Genomic DNA, 19,476 nt, shown 5'->3' with positions numbered 1-19,476 from the left:
AGATAAAGCAACCACACTGAATAATGGATAGTAAAGTATCAAAATAAACTTTACTTTTTGAAGAATATAGCAAAATCCATAAACACAGCCAAAAAGTCATACACAGAAAAAACAGTCCAATACTACCAAGATAACTTGGATACAAGTAGCAAATAACTTACAGACAGTAAGTAGTAGCAACAGTAGTAACAGTTAGACAGCAGTTATCATACATCAATCAAGAGAGAGAGAGACAACATCAGCTGCAATTTAAATGCTGTAATCTACTAATTAGCAGATCTCCTCTCTTAAAGATGCATAACATGCCTTGTGCAATATATTGTCTACCCAACTTGTTGGTAACACCCTAACACCCGGGATCATGGCAAACCACGCCGGCTTGGACTCCGCCACGGTGGAATGTTTCTTAGACACCCGGAGCTGGTGGAGAAGTGGCTGAAGAGGAGAACCGCCTTCCTTAGTAGTAAAGAAGCTCCCGGGGGAGCACCTGACTTCGGCGACAGCGGGGCAGCAAAGCAGCCGCCCCACCGTGCTCGGAGGGTCGTTTTAAGCGCTCCGAAAGCATCAGGGAACATCCGGAGGCTTCCCTGAAGCCTTCGGAACGCTTAAAATGACCTTCCAAGCAACCCGGAAGTCACTTCCGGTTTGCTCGGAGGGTGGTTTTAAGCGTTCCGAAGGCTTCAGGGAAGCCTCCGGATGGTCCCTGAAGCCTCCGGAGAGGGGGAGGGGGGCTCTTTTCGCCCTCCCCAGGCTCCTATAAAGCCTCTGGAAGGTGAACTCAGCTGGCCAGCGCGCGCATGCGCACTGGCCAGCTGACAGGGCAGTGCCTCGCGTGCCCTGACAAATGGCTCTGCGTGCCACTTGTGGCATGCGTGCCATAGGTTCGCCATCACGGGCCTATATGGATAAACTATCTTGGTTATCTTTGTCAATTGCTATTCTTGTAAATTCCAAAATAATCCATTTGCACTCTGGCAGATGCTTTGTATATTCCTCACAGAGGATCTTAGAATGTCACATCATATGCTATGGAGGGATTAAGAGCAGAAAAATAATTTAATTTTCCCACTCTTGTGGCCATAATGTAGGTTCATATAAGTTTTCATTGTGTCTCTCTTAATCTTTTTCCTATATTATTCTGAGAAGTTCCTGAAGCTCATGGTAAAAATTAACTGTTCCATCAGAATCAGTAAACAAAGATTCTCTGTTCAAGAGCAATTCTTATCCATGGCTAGCCAGAAACCTTGCTCTAGGACAGGGGTGGCGAACAAGTTCGACAAAAAGAGCCAAAATTTTAAACTGTGAGAGTCAGAGAGCCACACCACGCAGTGACCTGCCAAAACAGACAAACACTCACACAAAAGCATATAATTTTAACAATAATATATTAAACACATAATATAACATGCTCAGTCAGGTGTTTTTTGTTATAAATTTTTATAAACCCATTAGAGCTGCTGTATAACTTTTAAATCCATAAATAAGTGGAATCTCTGTCCACCTAACAACCTACAAGATTACTTGATGACCACAACCAGGAATGCCACACTTGCAGTCATTAAACAAAGCAGTCACATATCTCGCTTAATGACTGCTTTGCTCAGTGACGAGATTGTGATTGTAAATCGAGTACAACCTATACATGGGTAAAGCCTGGTCCTAATATTATCTTCCTTTAACCTAATATATGTATTATAATATATATATGAGTTTGGATTATCTTTGATATCTATTACAATTACAGGCTGTGAAAAAAACACTCGTAGAATTTTGGGAAATATACTAACCATGGAAATTCAATTAAATGTTTTCTCCTATTTAAAACTCTGCTGCTCCTGAACCCAGAGCTTCAATATGCAACCATTATTATTAATTTGAGCAATCATTAGAACCTCACCGGAATCCTGCAGCAACTGTGCTAGACTTTGAAGCATTATTTTTTTGGTTTATCTCAACAGCAGAGGGCGCTGTTGAAATAAACCTGGAAGTACGGTCGACGCGACGACCAGCTCAGAGCTGGTGGAGTGCAGGCAAGCGTCGACCGTACTTCCGGGTTTAGTGCGCGATCCGAGCCACAGTATACTAAATAATGGTAAGAGGCAAAGAGCCTCATTTATTTTGGCCGCGAGCCGCGTGTTCGCCACCCCTGCTCTAGGAAGTGACAACAATCTCCTAGAGACATTCCACCAGACATTCAAGAAAACACTCAAGCAACCTTCAGAAGCAAAACAGATCTATCAGATATCCAGGGCAGAATACTGGAGGAAGGAACTCCAATTTTTTTCAATCTTCAAACTTTATAAATTCAATAACTACATGCTTGGAAAGATCACAGCATCTCAAAAATCTTCTGTTTTCCATCTGATCACAAAAAAAGCAGAGAAGGTAGTATGACAATAACACTATTTGTTGACTACAGTAAAAATTTTGTTCACATTAGTGGTTCACAACTTGATGTAGGCATGTTTCCACCCCTATTGCCTTTGAAAAAAGTGAAGAATAAATCTCCCCTACCAAAATACCTGAGTTACAAATTCAACCACTTTTCACTGTGTTAATGTGCCAGCCACTTTCAACACAGTATGTTAAGATTTATCAATACATTGCAATCCACACTGCCACCCACATGACCTTTTTCAGAACCTGGCAAGCTCACATCTGATTAAGTGTTGCCTAGCAAATTCCAGCTCATTCTTGTTTATTGGTCTCTTTGCCAGCATTGCTTTTGCCGATGCACTAAAAATTTTCTGCATAGCTTTTTACCACTTCTGTAAAAAAATTCTTTCTCCACCAACCTCCAAAGTTTCTCAGCAAACATAAGATTTTCAACCTGCTTTTTTGGTAATACAAACTACGGTAGCTGAAGTGAAAACTTGTAAGATTCAGAGAATTAGAAAGAGAAACCACCATATAAGGATTCTAAAAGACTCAATTATTACAATGACTGTAGCTTCCAAAACAATATGAATTATGGGTGCCGTTTTCTCTAAACTTCTTAGCAATTATTTTCGTATTTACCAGTAGACTGTACAAGTGTAGTCCTTTCTGAAGCATTATGACATATATTTTGTATATCATATACAGCTGCTTCCAGATCTGAGGTCCAATGTATTCTTTGTTTAGTTAACTTCTGCAATTTATGCTCTATGAAAAAAAATTGAAAATAAAGCATTACTATACAAGATGCTAAATAGAAAATTCCAGTGATTAGCAGGTATCAGCATTATCTTTGAAGAGGTACCTATGCTTGAAATTAACCTGAGGTTCAAATCTCAGCTTAGGTGAATATGCTCTGGTCGAGGACTCTACAAGACAAAGCTAATTGCTATTTTTGCAGTAGGGCTGTTTTTCTAAAATATTAATATATATTATTCTTAATTGTAATAGACAAATAATCTGCTCATGGCACTATGTACTGTATGTGAACTACCAAAATTTAATACCTATCTTTACATCTAAGAATAAACTTACTAGTAGCACAGTCACTGAAGAGGACAGCCTTTTTCTAGAAGATGGCTTCTGGATTATGAAAGGCTTCCATGAAACTATTTTTCACTTAGCATAACATGAGTAACAGTAGCAAATGCTATTATCAATCATGCATCTTCACCATAAGTAAATGTGAGTATCTGATTCAAAAAGTGCATGTGTGTGTTTTAATTTTTTTTAAAAAAAAAACCATGTACCATTGATACTGCCTAGTTGGGTAGCTACTTCACCATAAGTATCTGTGTTTATCTGATTCAAAATGTGTGTGTGTGTGTGTGTGTGTGTTTTAATATTAAAGAAAAAGCATACCACATACCACTGACACTGTCTGGTTGGGTAGCGATAAGTTCCTGAATTTCTCGTATTTCTTTCCGATTAGAGCCCAGTGTTTCCAGTAACTGATGCTTCTTTTCAGATAGTTCATGCAACTCATGTATTTCTTTTTCTGCAAGCAAAAGTATTATAAATAATTGTTTCAAAAATATTTTCAAGTTTCCCATTTTACTACTGCTTTCAAAATATATATTTTTAATCATCTTGTCTGATTACAACAGTTTGTATTTGGAGATTTGGTCATTATAGCATCTCTATCCCGCAGGCTCTCACCTCTCTAGTCTTTTGGAAGATCTTAAAAGGTTGGTCCCCCCCCCCCCCAAGGATTAGATTTGGGTGAGGCTGGAACCCAGTGATTGGGGTTTTGTATGTATTGCAAACTGTTGTTAAGCATACCAGAAGGTATGAATGGGAGATGTTGATTATTTTATTTTATTATTTTTTAACAGCTGCTATGAGCCACCAGATGGCTCATAAGATTGGTGGTCATTTAAGTCTCATAAATACATGTATACATTTCCCCAAAGTCAACTGAATAGATATGTCAGAATACCTCACTATTCTTCTGAGGAATCGCTACAGATAGATGAAAAAGCATATAATTCTCCTGTGCGCTGCTTGGAGTCCAAGCATGGGTTAACACAGTCTAACTGCCCTAGGACTGAGTGAGTTTTTGCTTGACCACACCTCCCTTTGCCTCGTGCAGCTCAGTTTTAAAAACCCGTTAGGACTGTAGCAGGGGAGCTCCTCAGTTCTAGAGTAGTTAAATTGGACTCCCGAAGTCAAGCACAAAGCAAAATTGACCTTTTACCTAATTGAACATTTAAACAATCCTAATAATCGACTAGACAGCAGCTGTCTGAGAGGTCTGCCGACACTTCCGTCTCCTGCTGACAGTAAGCAGAGTTCGGGGGGGGGGGGGGGAAGAGCCTTGTCCAGCGGTAGCCGGTGAGCGAAGGGGCCGACGGTGAGTTTCCCAGTCCAATCGCGCCCCAGCCGCTAATTCAAGCCGTAAGGAACGCCCGAGCGCTCCGGCAGTCTCAGCGGCTCTCCAATTCTGCCCGGCAACAGCGGTGGCCATTTTAGAAGGTTCACGCCCTTTCTGCTGCAGGACCGGCTGCCTTGGTAGTTACGCTGCGCGCACAGCGGTAGCAATTTTAAATCGCTGAAAAGTCTCTTACGTTCGGAACAGCAGCAGTTCGAAGTCCACAGCATCCAGGCCTCGGCAGCAGCAGCAACAGACAGCCGCCGCACAGCGAGGCCTTGTCCGGGGCGCCAGCAAGGCCCGCACGACCTTCTTGCTAACTCTCTGTTGGGGCGGTCCAGGAAGGGATCTAGCCTGCAGGCGTCCCTCACCCATTGCAGCACCTGTGGGCGCTTCTTGGCCGGCTGGCTCGCCCAAGCGGGTTGCCTCCAGATCTGCAAGGCCAACACAGCTATTCCTACCTGAGCAGGCTAGCATGGCAGACAAAGGTTTGGAGGTGCAGGCAGGGCCCTCTTCCAGGGCAAGTGGACACAGAGGGAGGCGGGCCACAGCATAAACTGGCTAGAGCTGAGGGCAGCCCGCCTCGCACTACATCAATTCGCTTCTCAGATTGTGGGCCATCATGTACTGTTACTAACAGACAATGTAGCTACAAAGGCCCACATAAACAGGCAAGGCGGCACGCACTCCAAGAACCTCATGCGGGAGGTGGAGTCCCTGGGCAGATGGGCGGAGTGGCATCTGGCATCCATAAGAGCAGACCACATATCAGGGACAAGCAACCAGGAGGCGGAATGACTGAGTCAACAGACGACCGACCACTCCGAATGGCAGCTGTATCCGGACATCTTCTGTCAGATCGTGGAGAAGTTTGGCAAACTGCAAGTAGACCTCTTTGCCACCCACACCAACACACATCTGCCCCGCTTTTTCTCTCGCTACCACTCGCCGCTAGCGGAAGGGACGGATGCGCTGAGGAACCCTTGGCCCTCAGGACTTCTGTACGCATTTCCCCCCCTTCCGCTCATCCCACATGTAGTGACCAAGCTACTAACAGAAAGGGCTGAACTGATCCTAGTAGCATCTCACTGGCCCAGGAGGTCCTGGTTTGCAGACCTTGTCAATTTCTCCATCCGGAAGCCGTGGAGGATTCCTCAGGAGCAAATCTCCCTCAGCCAAGGGCACATCAGTCATCCGGATCCCCAGTGGCTACAAGTTCCGTCTGGCACTTGAGGGGGTATTCCTGAGGAAACAGAAACTTTCGGACAAGGTCATCAAAACTATTCAGGCGCCCAGACGTCCTTCTACTACTCGGATATATGAAGCCACGAGGAACGCCTTTTCGAACTGGTGCCACAAAAAGGGTGTACAGGACACTTCGGCTTCAGTGCCACACTTACTTGATTTTCTCCAGGAGGGTTTGGACAGGGGGCTTGCGCCCAACACGCTCCGAAGGCAGGTGGCGGCCCTGTCTACCATTCTCACCTGTAACTCCTCTTGATCCCTAAGTCAACATCCACAAGTCAAGAGTTTCCTGAGGGGCGCGGTGAACATCTGCCCTCAGGTGGTTCATCGTTACCCCTCCTGGAGTTTGCCGTTAGTTTTGAAGGTTCTAACAGGGGCTCCCTTCGAACCTATATGGAAGGCAAGCCTCCATCACTTGACTATTAAGACTGCCTTCCTCATAGCCATCACCTCGGCACGCAGGATATCTGAGTTGGCTGCACTGTCTGTGAGGGATGACTTATGCATTGTACATACTGACAGGGTCATATTGAGACTTGATCCCACATTTATTCCGAAAATAAACACTCACTTCCACAGATCCCAGGAAGTGATCCTTCCTAACTTCTGCCCTAATCCTGTTCTTCCGAAGGAAAAACTTTGGCATAAGTTGGATGTAAGGAGGGCAGTTTGTTAGGTTTACATTAAGAGGTCCAAAGAATTTCGGCGTTCCGAATCCTTCTTTGTGTCCTTTCACCCTGGGTCGCTTGGTCGCAAGGTGTCGTCTCACACGATTGGACGTTGGTTGCGGGCTTGCATTAAGCTTACCTATGAGCATCAGGGCAAGGTTGCACCGCGCAGCGTGACAGCGCACTCAACAAGGAGCGCCGCCACTTCAGCAGCATGGGCGACCCAGGCCTCCATCATTGATATTTGCAGAGCGGCCACGTGGGCGTCTCCCACGGCATTTATGAAGAACTACAAAATTGACACCTTTGCCTCGGCAGAAGCCTCCTTCGGAAGACGGATGTTGCAAAAAATTTTGGAGGCTACGGAATCTCTGGACTCTGCCCGCCCTGGGACACAATAGCTTGGGTATGTCCCATGCTTGGACTCTCCAAGCAGCGCACAGGAGAAAGACCGTTGGCTTACCTGAACGGTAGTTCTCTAGGCGCTGCGGGAGAGTCCAACCCCACCCAGGGTCTGATGTTAGACCAGGACTATGATCTTGGAGCGACTAACCAATGGCCGTCCTGTATGAGCTTCTTCGTTTTTAAAACTGAGCTGTATGAGGCAAAGGGAGGCGTGGTCAAGAAAAACTCACTCAGAACTAGGGCAGTTAGACTGTGTTAACCCATGCTTGGACTCTCCCGCAGCGCCCAGAGAACGACCATTCAGGTAAGCCAACGGTCTTTATCTTCACTCTTTGATAGTTAGGTTCACAATACTAAAACAATATGCACAATCAATGCTGTTTTTGATAAAACTCTTATAATTATTTCCTTACCAGTAGGTTGTATAAATGTAATTTTTTCTGAAGCACGACAACCTACATTTTGCATACCATCTAGAGTTGCCTCCAACTCTGTGATCAAATTTCTTCTTTCCTCATTTAATTCCTGAATCTTAAGCTCTATAAAAAATCATGATACAATACTATTATGCATAAAAATAGATGAATTCATTAAATTAATTTTTAGTGTTATCTATAGTTTAAAACATTAATGATTGGTATATATCTAGATAACAGAAATAATTCTTGGCTCTCTAAATCCTCCACTCATTCATTGGTGATTAAATGTAAGCCATTACATACACTGGAAATTAAAATTATTAAATGGTTCTCCGTGGAGAATTTATCCAGCTAAAATATTCTCAGGAAGGATGTTGTGCTGAAAATACCACCAGAGCTGAGAAAACATTCTTATAAATGTTTCTTACATAACATTATCTTTAAACAAGCACATAACTTGAAATCATCCTACAATGTGAGCTTAAGTGAAATTTTCCTGACATGCTTCTTTGAATTCTATAGTTTCAAATTGTCTTTTTTTGGCAGTTGAACAGATTTTGTGACGTATTAATACATAGTATTCTTAATTGCAACAGGGAAATACTATGTGTGCTTGTAAATTTGGCCTTTCAAAGATATTATCTATTTTTGCAACTAGAAATGAGTACATAAACAATATAGATAGTAACTGAAGATGGCAGTCCTTTTGATAACCTCCAGATGAACTTGGAAACAGGCTTTCCTTTTTCACTTGGTAGGTAATGAATCAATTACAATACCAATGGCAATTGTTAATCATATCTTCATTCAAAATAGTGCACCTATGTTTAACTTTCTGATTTTTATAATATAAAAGTTTATTTATATAGTATAAGCAACATTACATACCAGTAACACTGTCTGGTTTGATAGGTGCACATTCCTGAATTTCTTGCAGTTGTTTCTGGTTAGATTCCAGTGTTTTCAGTAACTGATGTTTTTTGTCAGACAATTCATTCAATTCATGTAATTCTTCTTCTGCAACCAAACAGAATCAAGACAGGTTTATTCTGAGCCACAACACAACAACAAAAATCATGTGTGTGTGTGTGTGTGTGTGTGTGTGTGTGTGTTTGTGAGTGTGTTCAAGAAAAAAAGAGAAAAAAGTGATAAGAATATAATAAAGAGAAAAAATATAAATAAATGACTTGCTTTCAAACTTGTCCTTCCAAAGATTTAAACAACTTAGAAATAGTTAATGTGTTATTTCCAAAGGTGAACAGAAGGTGAAGTTTACAAACTTTGTGCACTCCATGATTATGGCAAGACTGCTAATCCCCTCATTATCTCATAGCTCAAACCCATGGAAAACCATCATACTGCAATTTCGTTGCAGGGAGAGCACAGTTGAACTTTTTAAAGATTTTAGATGTAGACCCCTGTTCAAACATGTGAACTCAGATTGCTGATTGCAAATTTCCTCCAAGTTTTGGAAGACCCTCTTTCAATTATTGCATATTAAAATTACTTTCTTCCATCATCTGTCTTTGAAAGAACTACAGTATAATAGCTAAAGTATATGGATATTCCAGTTGAAATAGCAAGCATTTCTCCATGCAGACCTATATTTTATCCACCAAACTGAAGAAACTATATTCAATCAATCCATAAATTTGGCAAACTAACTTAAAAAAATAAATTTAACAATATACACAAAGTTGACACAAATAGAAACTTGAAAGTCTGTTTACAAAGCACAGCATAGTTAGGGTTTTTAAAATATGTTTTGAATCCAGAATATAAATAAAACCAAATCAAGATTATTCATAACAACACATGTAGTGTTATATCTGAGCTGAAGCGTTAATTCCTGTAATAAATGTGCAGCAAGCAGGACCAGAAAGAGTGACCACTACCAGAAATGTTTGGGCAAAAGAACGTTGGTCTTACCTGAACGTGTCTTTTCGGTGGATAAGAGGGAGGGGTCACATGAGGGTTTTAACACAGCCTGATTGGTCCATAGACTGAGAGAAAATTGTTAAATGCTCCTTCCTTCCCATTAGCTCCCAGTTTCCACGAAGGCAAGGTACTGCATCTGTATAAAGGAAGCACAAGAAGACCCGGGAACCTCCCGGCCCTCCCCGGCCCTATTCTAACTATCTAGGGCAGGAAAGTGACCCCTCCTTCTTATCCACACGTTCAGGTAAGACACGTTCAGGTAAGACCAACATTATTTTTCCATTGCACTCGAGGGAGTGGTCACATGAGGGACATACCCAAGCTAAGTCCCAGGGAAGGAAAACTAAGGCCCCAGGGGAGGGTCTGTCACCACCCTCTGTAGGACCCTACGACCAAAGGATGCCTCCGCAGAAGCAAAGGAGTCCAAACGGTAGTGGCGAATGAAAGGGATCGGGGAAGCCCACGTGGCTCCCCAACAGATGTCCTTGAATGGGGCTCTGGTGGCCCATGCCGCTGTGGTAGCCACGCTTCGAATTGAATGGGCTGTGATGCCTGCAGGGGGAACCTGCCCTGAAGCCTCGTAGGCCGCCACTATGGCCTGGCGTAGCCACCTGCCTAAGGTAGCCAAGGACACCCTAGCCCCTAAAGACCCCGGTTGAAAAGAAATAAATAGGGCCTCTGACCTACGCACCCCCTCCATTCTCCTGAGGTAGATGCGCAATGAGCGTTGGACATCCAATCGGTGCCAGAGACGCTCCCTTTCGTGGGAAGGGGCTGGGTAAAAATTAGGGAGAATGATTTCCTGTGCCCTGTGGAATGGGGTGTTCACCTTTGGCAGAAAGGTGGGGTCAAGACTGAGGACTACCCTATCTAGGTGAAATATGCAAAGTTCATCCCTGGAAGATAGGGCACCTAGTTCCGAGATGCATCTGGCCGACATGATGGCCACCAGGAATGCCACCTTTAGGGTCAGCAGCTGCAGATGAACCGTCCGGATGGGTTCAAACGGGGGACCCATTAGAGCTCTGAGTACTAGGGGAAGGTCCCAGGTTGGGAACCTGGGAACCGGGGGGGGCAGCTGAGGTTCGCCGCCCACTTGAGGAACCATTTGATCAGAGGGGAGTGGGAAAGGGAATGGGCACCCTCCCCCCCAGGACGGTGGCCAAAGCAGCTACATGCCTGCACAGGGTGTTTAGAGCCAAGCCACCATCCAATCCCTTCTGCAGGAAGTCTAGGATGTTAGCCACCGAGGCCCTGGTTGGATCGAGACCTAGTGGGACGCACCACCTGACAAAAGCCGACCAGGTGGAACCTGCTGCCATTCAAGTGCCAGGCAGTCAGGTGGAGCCACTGGGGCTCTGGGTCGATCAGGACCCCCTGGCACAAGACGACCTCCTCCTGAGGTATCCTCCATGGTTGGGAAACTGAGAGTTGCATCAGGTACGCAAACCATGGCCTCCTGGGCCAATAGGGGGCCAGTAAAATGACATGGGCCCTCTCTGACACTACCTTCCTGATGGTCCTCGGGAGAATGGGAGGGAAGGCATAAAGGAGGGCCTGAGGCCATCTGCTCCTGAGGGCATCCGTCCCCTCCACCAACCGGTTCTGGAAACGGGAGAAGAACTTCCGGAGCTGAGCATTGAGTGTCATGGCAAACAAGTCCACCAGCGGGGTGCTGAACCTCAGGCATATCTTTCGGAACAGCTGTGGATGGAGCTGCCATTTGCCATTGTCGAGGGTTGCTCGGCTCAGCCAGTCCACCTGATGGTTGGACTCCCCGGAAATGTGCTCCGACACCAATGAAGACAGGTGTTTCTCTGCCCACGCACCCAATTTCAGAGTCTCTCAGCCAGAGAGCCTGGGAGTGGGTGCCCCCCTGATGGTTGATGTGGGCCTTTGTGGCGACATTGTCCATCAAAAGCAGAACATGACGTCCCTGCACAAAGACCTTGAAGTACTGTAGGGCCAGGCGAGCCACCTTCAGTTCCAGCCAATTGATGTTGTGGTGGAGGTCTGAGACACTCCAACAACCCTGTGCCATCCTGGCCTCCATCAGGACCCCCCAGCCAAACAGGCTGGCATCTGTCGTCACCGTCACCCTTTCCGGTTCCCAGAACCTGTTGCCCTGACGCAGAGCTGGAGAAAGCCACCACTGGAGAAACATTCGGACTGCTGTTGGAAGCTGAAGAGTCTGCAGGGAGTTGCTCATCCTTCTCTTCTGGTATGGAATCAAGGCCTACTGGAGCGGCCGTAGATGGAGTCGGGCCCACGGAACTATGCCGATGCAGGAGACCATCTTGCCAAGTAGCTGAGACAAGGTTAGGATGGAAACTGACCGACTTCTGCGAACCTTGACTACGAGTTGACGAAGACTGGCAAGCTGGTCCGGGGAGAGTTGGACCACCCCGTCACTGAATCTTATGACTGTCCCTAGACGTAAGATGCATGTGGATGGGGTGAAATGGCTTTTGGGAAAGTTGACAGAAAACCCCAGGGACTGAAGACACTGGATGGTGAGTTGGAGATCGGAGGTGGCTTGGGGAAGGGATTCTGCCTGAACTAATACATTGTCCAGGTAGCATTGGAGTCTCACCGGCATCGAGCGCAGGTGAGCCTTTGTGAAGATGTGAGGCGCTGAGGCCAGGCCAAATGGTAGAGCCCAGTACTGAAAGTGTTGGTCTCCGTGAGAGAACCTTAGATATTTGCGATGGTATGGCAGGATGGGGATGTGAAGGTAGGCCTCAGTCAGGTCTATTGAGGCCAGATAATCCCCCCGCCTAACACCTTGGAGTAGGGACTTGAGGGAAGACATTTTGAAGCGCCTGTAAAGGAGGTACTGGTTCAGGCGCTTGAGGTCTAGAATCGCCCTCCAGCCACCCGAGCTCTTCGGAACCACAAATAAGTTGGAATAGTGGCCCTTCCCACGTTCTGCGGGCAGAACGGACTCTACCGCCTGAATTTCGAGAAGATGTTCTATGGCCAAATCCATCAGTCGCCGACATTCGGGATCCCAAGAGGGGGGGAACGTTCTGAAGAGCGTCGGGGGTGTGTGGAGAGGAACTCTAGTCTCAGGCCGTACCGAACGGTGCCCTGACCCAGGCGTGGGTGGTGATTTCGTCCCACTGGTCCGCATAACTTGCCAGACAGCCGCCTATGGGAAGGCTCGGGTTTGAGTCACTTCCCCCTGCAGAAGGGGCGGCCGCCGCCCCCTCCCGAAAGGGCCGTCTGGACTGACCCTGGAACCTGTTGTGGTCCTGATAGTAGGGGCGAGAGAACTGCCTGTCCGCCCTGAAGGAGGAGTATCTCTGCTGATGATCCTGCTCCGGGGCCCCGTAAGAGGGTCTGCGGTATAGGGAGGACCCGGAATCTGCCTTTTTAACATTGGAAGGGAGGACTTTCTTCTTATCCTTGTTTTCAATTAAGATGGGTCCAAGGCCTCCCCAAAAAGATTGGGGCCTGCATAGGGGGCTGCCGCCAGACCCCACTTAGCCTTATTGTCCATCTGCCAGTTGCGGAGCCACAACATGCGACGGGAAGTGACAGAAGTGGCCAGGGCACTGGAGGCAAATCTCACAGCATCTGGGGTTGCATCAGCCGAAAATTGAGAGGCAGCTATGATTTTGGTTATATCCTGATGGAGGCGCTCGTCCTGGATCGGAATGCGATCCTGGAGTTGGTGGAGCCACATAACAGTAGTGCAATTAAAATAGGAAGCAGCAGCCGCCGACTTAACTGCCCAGGTGGATGCGTTAAAGTTCTTCTGTAAAGTAAGCTCTGCCCTTTTATCCTCTGGCTTCATTTTATCCGCTGCATCCCCAGAAACTACAGGGGAGGAAAAGACCAAAGCTGCTATAGGGGTGTCGATGTTGGGCAGCTGTAACGCCTGTGCAAAGGTTTGCTCTACATTGTAAAAATGACGGTCATTACTGCCCGGGTTGGAGAAATTAGAAGGGCATGCCCACTGATTTTTTATTACCTCTAAGAACAAAGGCTGGGGCTGGGATCTCTGCCTTGTTTGTTGCCATGTTGGAAAACATAGCCATGTCGGGATCCCTGCGGGGGAGGGGAACCGTGGGATCCCCAGTACCAATTTTTGTGGTCTTCCGTGCCTTGTGCAGAAGAGGCTTAAACATGGCTGGAGGAAGCAAGGCCAAGGGTGAGGGGGAATCCGGAGGTGCAGAATCGTCATCCTCCGAAAATCCCATGTTGTTGTAATTGTCTTCTCTCCAGGTGGAGCCTTCGCTCACTACAGATGGAGAAGAGGCCCTAGAAAGATGGTGCCCGAGGGACCTACTGGAATGAGAAACCCTGTCCCTTTGCGCTATGCCACATGTGATGGCTGCCGAAATGAGCCTCTTAATGCTCTCGGGCAAAAGCTCCAAATCCTCGAGATCAGTCTGGAGTGGGCCAGGATCCTGTGAGGCTAGCCTGGGAGCAGGCTGAAAGGATCTAGAGGAAGCTTCCAAAGGATCAGTTCCACCCCCCAGAGGTGTAAGTGAGGTGAATCTATCCGGAGATAGTGAAGGAGAAGAGGGATTGAACCCCCTGGGTGAAGATCCAGACTGAACTGAGGGAGGCCTAACTGGGGACCTGGATCTAGATCTGGGCCTGGAAACCTGTGCCTGCTGCTCTGCCCTGGCAACAGCTTTGTCCAAGGCCTTCTGCCTTCTCAACTCATCTCTAGTGGCTGCCCTGGAAGTGCGCTGGAAAGCCTGGGTTTTGGATGAAGCAGCCCTAGCTTCTGGGCCTGTCCATCTGGGCCTCTCCACCCTCCATAAGGGAACCCTCTGGAGCCTGAGGAGGGCCTGCTTCAGGTTGAGTCGCCATTGCCCCACTCACATGCCTTCAATCCCTTGCTGGCTGGGTAGACTGCTGAGGCTCCTCGTGCTGGCTTCCGAACTGCTGAACCCCTTCCTGCTTGCGAGTCACTGCAGTGGAAACTTCCCACGTGGCTGGTCGCAGCCTGCGCACGTGGCGCATTACAAAATGGCCACTGGAAACTAAGTATTGCCTCAATAGATGCTCCGAGGCCCACGAGGACTGCTGCTCTGCCTGTAATGCTGCCGCGGCTTGTTCAAACGCCGTGGTTCGAATTTAAAGCGCCACGGTTCCTTTTATACCTGCGGAGGTCTCCAATCGTCTCTGCAAGCCTCTGCAGGCACCAATTGCTGGTGCACTCCCCTTAACTGCCAGGAACAGCGCGGTTCAATTCAGCGGCGAAAAAAGAGTCGGGCGGCAAGATGGAGCTCTTCGCGCGCTTCCTAAGCGTGGCAAGGCTGGCTTACACGATGCCCTGCGAGCTCCCAAGGCTGCCATTTAGAGGCCGACACACCCGCACACCCGGGGACCGGTTTGGGCTCCTGGCCCGCTTGGGGGGGGAAGATTGCCCCACAGGGCCCTCCCCAACCGCCCGGACAGGGAGACTGTCTCTGGGCTGCAGCCTATAATTTAGAATTTAGAATATCCAATTACAATCCAATTAAGTTATTCAAAACTTCAATAATTTATTTCAAATAATTTTTCCTACCTAATAGTCAAAACTACACAGTGCTTGGACCAAAAGACTGAGAGGAAACTGGGAGCTAATGGGAGGGAAGGAGCATTTAACAATTTTCTCTCAGTCTATGGACCAATCAGGCTGTGTTAAAACCCTCATGTGACCCCTCCCTCGAGTCCGCCGGAAAATAAAGGGTTCCATAATTGTAAAAACTGAATAATTTGGGCTTTTGTTTCCAGTACTAATTGACTAAGGCATGCTTAACATACTAATACAATATAATATATTTTAAATTGAGACAGGATGGAAATTAATCTAATTGTCTGTTTCTTTCTGATACTCTCAGTGATTACACCAATTGCTAAGTTTACAGTATTAAAATAATATGTAAAATCAGTGTTACATTTTATTAAATTCATAATAATTTTTCTACTTACCAGAAGGTTGTATAAATGTAATTCTTTCTGAATTATGACGACATAAATTTTGTATATCATCTAGGGTTTCCTCCAAATCCATAATCAAAAATCTTTTTTGCTCAGTTAATTCTTGCAGCTTATGCTCTGCAGAAATTCATATTATTGTACATAAAAACAGTTAAGTTCATAAACTTGATCCTTATTATTTATCTAGATTTCAAAATGTTAATTACATATTGCAGGCATTAGGAATAACACAAAACCTTCATACTCTTTATCAGCCGCAATCTTGGGAGGTGAGGGTGGAGAGGGCCAATAGGGAATTAAATCGTATGCAAACTCTATCAGGAAATACATTTATTGTGACCTCAGGTTCTACCTACTGTCCTGTTACACCTGAGAACCCAACCACAACAGGATATAGGCATTTCCCTCTTTGGATTGCTGTTCAGGAGACCTCCAAATACTTTGAAAGGCTTAGACCCACATTCCTTTAGCTTAGAATGGGGGGATGAGGTTTTGTCTTATCTTTCCTCTCTATACAGACAACTTCTAAGACTGTGGAAGTGTACCGTATTAACATAGATGCTTTCCATGGAAGATGGAAATCTCTGCTGCAACTTAAGTGGAATGGGCCCTTCCAAGTCCTGCTAACCACCCAGACAGCTGTAAAGGTTGTATAAAAAGGCTCCTGGATTCATTGGTGCCACCTAAAACTAGAAGCAATCAAACTGAACAGAACCCAACACCAAAGGTCCCACCCATTAAGCCCAAACCCAGAGACTGACGAGTGAGACCTAAAGACTTTCTTCAAGATCAACAAGAACAATGGAGAATGGACAAATAGGGGAGAGTCGGAACTCATCTTGAATCTTATAGGCATATACCTACTCCCAAATAAGAAAAATGTCTACGAATACTTAGCTTGGCAAGTTCTAAATACAATTTATTTTTGCCTGGTGGGAGGAAAATCCATTAAGGATATCTTGACAACCTGCCTTGTAGGAATTGCCAGACACCTACACACCATGCAGAACTACACTATATTCAAAAACATCAACCTCACTACCATGTAATCCATTACTCTCAATTGGAGACCCAGTAGACACCAGAGATAAAACAACATTCACATTACACATTGTTCCTATAACTAATGCTGCCAAATGTTTTGTAATGGAAAATGCTCCTCCCTCAAGGAGTCAACCTGCCATAATCTCTCAAGTAGAGCCCTGACTGAAGATATTCCCGTCACCTTCCTTCATATAAAACTTCCCCTGGGATGCTTTTTTCTTAAAGCATACTTGTATGTCCCAGCTAATTCCACAGGGGGACCTTGTACTCTCAGGCAACTTAACCATCCACTTGCCCTTCCTTGTCACGATGTTAAAAAGTTTGCTAGGCATGAACTGACATTCAAGAGTTAAACTAAGAAAGAGTTATTGCGCAGGTCATAAAAGTTCTTATCTGAAAGTGATTTATTGCGCATGCGTTACACATTCCAGAATTCTTTTCTTCTTTGTCCGGCTGCCAAGCAGAGCTGGCAGACGGAGCTTTCATTATCAAAATGTAACAATTAGTTTATTTTACTTTTATTTACTTTTATTAAAGTTTGTTTATTAATTAGAATACTTCTTAAAGACTTTTATTTTTCTTAATATCTCAAAAGATATGCAGAAGGGGGAATCAGCCCGGTCCATTGATCTCAGATTTCTACAGGGCGTTTTTCCCCTGACATTCCTGAGGAAGGGACATCTCTAAATGCTAGACTGTGACTCACACACAGCCTTATTTAACCAAGTGGAATATATCACGCTGGCTATTTTCCTTGTAGTTGTCTCTGAGCTAATTCAAAAAATATCAATTGCCACACCTATGCACCACCTTAATACAATGTCCCAAGTCCTAGAAGCACTGAACTTAGACAAGTTCATGAAGTAATTCTAAAAAACAAACGCTATTGATTATTTACTGCTAAGACACAACCACAATTGCAAGGAATGTTGAGGTGTGTACTACTTTAACTTGTCCAAACACGCCAAGCTCATAGAAGATCATATTAAGGTTTTCAAAAAATTAATTAAAAACATCAGATACAAAACATTCCCATTTGATTTAACAGGGCTACTTTCATTGACTAAAAGCCTTCTTCCTGGAAGCTATCACCACGTTTTAGTTGCCTCTTTCAGTGCTTCCCCACCTACCCACCTACCTAACCACTATGCCTCAGTAACTTGCAAGACTATCTTCCTTCTCACAAACCCCTTAACAAAAACCCCAACCACATTTCCCTTATGACAGATGAAAAATACAAGATCTATTCAGATGAGCCATAGGTTGTGCAATATATACTGTAACATACATACATACATACATACATACATACATACATACACACACATACGTGTGTGTGTGAGAGAGAGAACCACAGATAGGTGTTCTCACGTGTGCCAGTTCTGCCTATTGACTCCTGCACTGCAGAAAAGAGACAGAAGAGGCAGGCAATGACAAAGACAGAAGAGGCAGGGTTCAGCACTGTAAAAGGACCCTGCCATTGCAGCTGGCTGCTATTCACCAAAGGACCAACATCGACGCACAGACATTTCCACCCACTTTTGGGGAGGGGGACTGTCTTATGGAGTGAAAAATATGGTAACAGTTCCTAATGTGCCATGGATAAACTCATTCTCCCTCGAGGTGGCCTCCAAAGAATAGTCAGATAAGTCTCTGTCCAAGAGAGACATCACAAAGGGACAACCGCAGAATCATACATACAACAAAAAGGGAAATTGCAGCAAGATGAAATATTGCGTCCAGTCACAACAACACAAAAGAAGTACATACTCACACACACATCAACATGCTTAAAAAATGACTCAAAAATCAAATAGAAATTTGACCAGATCACCATTCATTTGCTAGCTATCACCAAAAATAGCTGTTGTTGGCTGTTTGGAAACAAATGGACCCCATTTCCTAAAGCAAATAAGGCGCCTCACATCGTATTTGTCCACATTTTCTCCCAGTTTGAAAGAAAGGGAGTCCAAAAGGATTATCTCAACACGGTGTCCCCCAAAAAACATAACTGAGTTTTCTTGTTAAAACCTGGTTTTCATTTTTTAAAAAAGAAGTGAAACTTTGTTACAATATTCCATGGATTAATAGTCATTGTTTCTGGGTCGTAATGATGACTTCTTCAGCAGTCAAAAATTCAGTCACAACACTGTAGACTTTTGTTTATAATAAGCAATATTCTTTCTGACAGCCATTCTCAGCAGTAGAAAGAGCAAACCCTAAAAAAAAATACATCAAAACATCTAATACTGCCATCCAGTATTCTAAAATTAGAAGCATTACTTTTTAATTCAAGCTTCATATGACTACAAAAACATACCATTGATGCTACCTAGTTCAGTAGCCTCAAGCTCGTGAATTTCATGTAGCTCTTTCTCACTAGATTCTATTGCTTCCAGTAACTGCTGCTTCTTCTCAGACAATTCATGCAACTCACGTACCTCCTTTTCTGAAATTAGAAACTTTATAAACAACCCCTTCAGTAATATTTTTGAGCTGCTCACAAACCATTTTTGATAGTGCCAAAAGTGAGTATCTAAAAGACATTTAGGGTACAGATACTTAATCTGAATATTTCAAAAGCCAAGTTGATATAGTAAGTATTTCTATATATAGTCACCAGAAGACACACAATAAGCAGAACATTTTCTCCTTGATTATTGGGGACTATGGAATGGAACACCAATCAATAGACAAACAAATATAATTTATTTCAGAATCAGAAACTGAAAATGTAAATGTAAAAATAGCAGAGATGGATTTTTTTATATTGAATAATGCAAATAAGCTGATCCAGAAAGAAAACTGAACATTTATGCTTCCTAAAAAAGTACAGAAAATTCAAATATTTTAAGGTGAGTTTTGAATTTGAAATATGATTAAAATCTTATCTAAATTATTTGCACAGCATTTTACCAGAGCTAAATGGTATCAAAATGAATGAAATAAAGGGCCTGTCAGATTAAATAGTTTATTATACTAAAAACCAAAGAGGGGTTCCATGGGG

The 19,476-nt window shown here is 44.6% G+C and overlaps 1 protein-coding gene across 11 annotated transcripts in view; it reads right to left on the bottom strand.

Annotated features, from left to right (window-relative positions):
• The window catches only part of CCDC7 (coiled-coil domain containing 7), a 301,313-nt gene that overhangs the window by 161,490 nt on the left and 120,347 nt on the right, over positions 1-19,476 (bottom strand). For all 11 annotated transcript variants that reach the window (XM_081970140.1, XM_081970145.1, XM_081970146.1 and 8 more), the window contains 6 exons: positions 18,790-18,918; positions 15,417-15,542; positions 8,433-8,561; positions 7,539-7,664; positions 3,806-3,934; positions 3,019-3,144 (listed from right to left, as the gene is read on the bottom strand). In XM_081970140.1, the coding sequence (XP_081826266.1) occupies positions 3,019-3,144; positions 3,806-3,934; positions 7,539-7,664; positions 8,433-8,561; positions 15,417-15,542; positions 18,790-18,918 (765 nt within the window). The remainder of the gene's footprint in view (positions 1-3,018; positions 3,145-3,805; positions 3,935-7,538; positions 7,665-8,432; positions 8,562-15,416; positions 15,543-18,789; positions 18,919-19,476) is intronic.

The sequence above is a fragment of the Natrix helvetica genome (assembly GCF_964273705.1).
Source record: "Natrix helvetica genome assembly, chromosome: Z".
Lineage (NCBI taxonomy): Eukaryota > Metazoa > Chordata > Lepidosauria > Squamata > Natricidae > Natrix > Natrix helvetica.
This window is presented reverse-complemented; position numbering and strand designations above follow the sequence as displayed.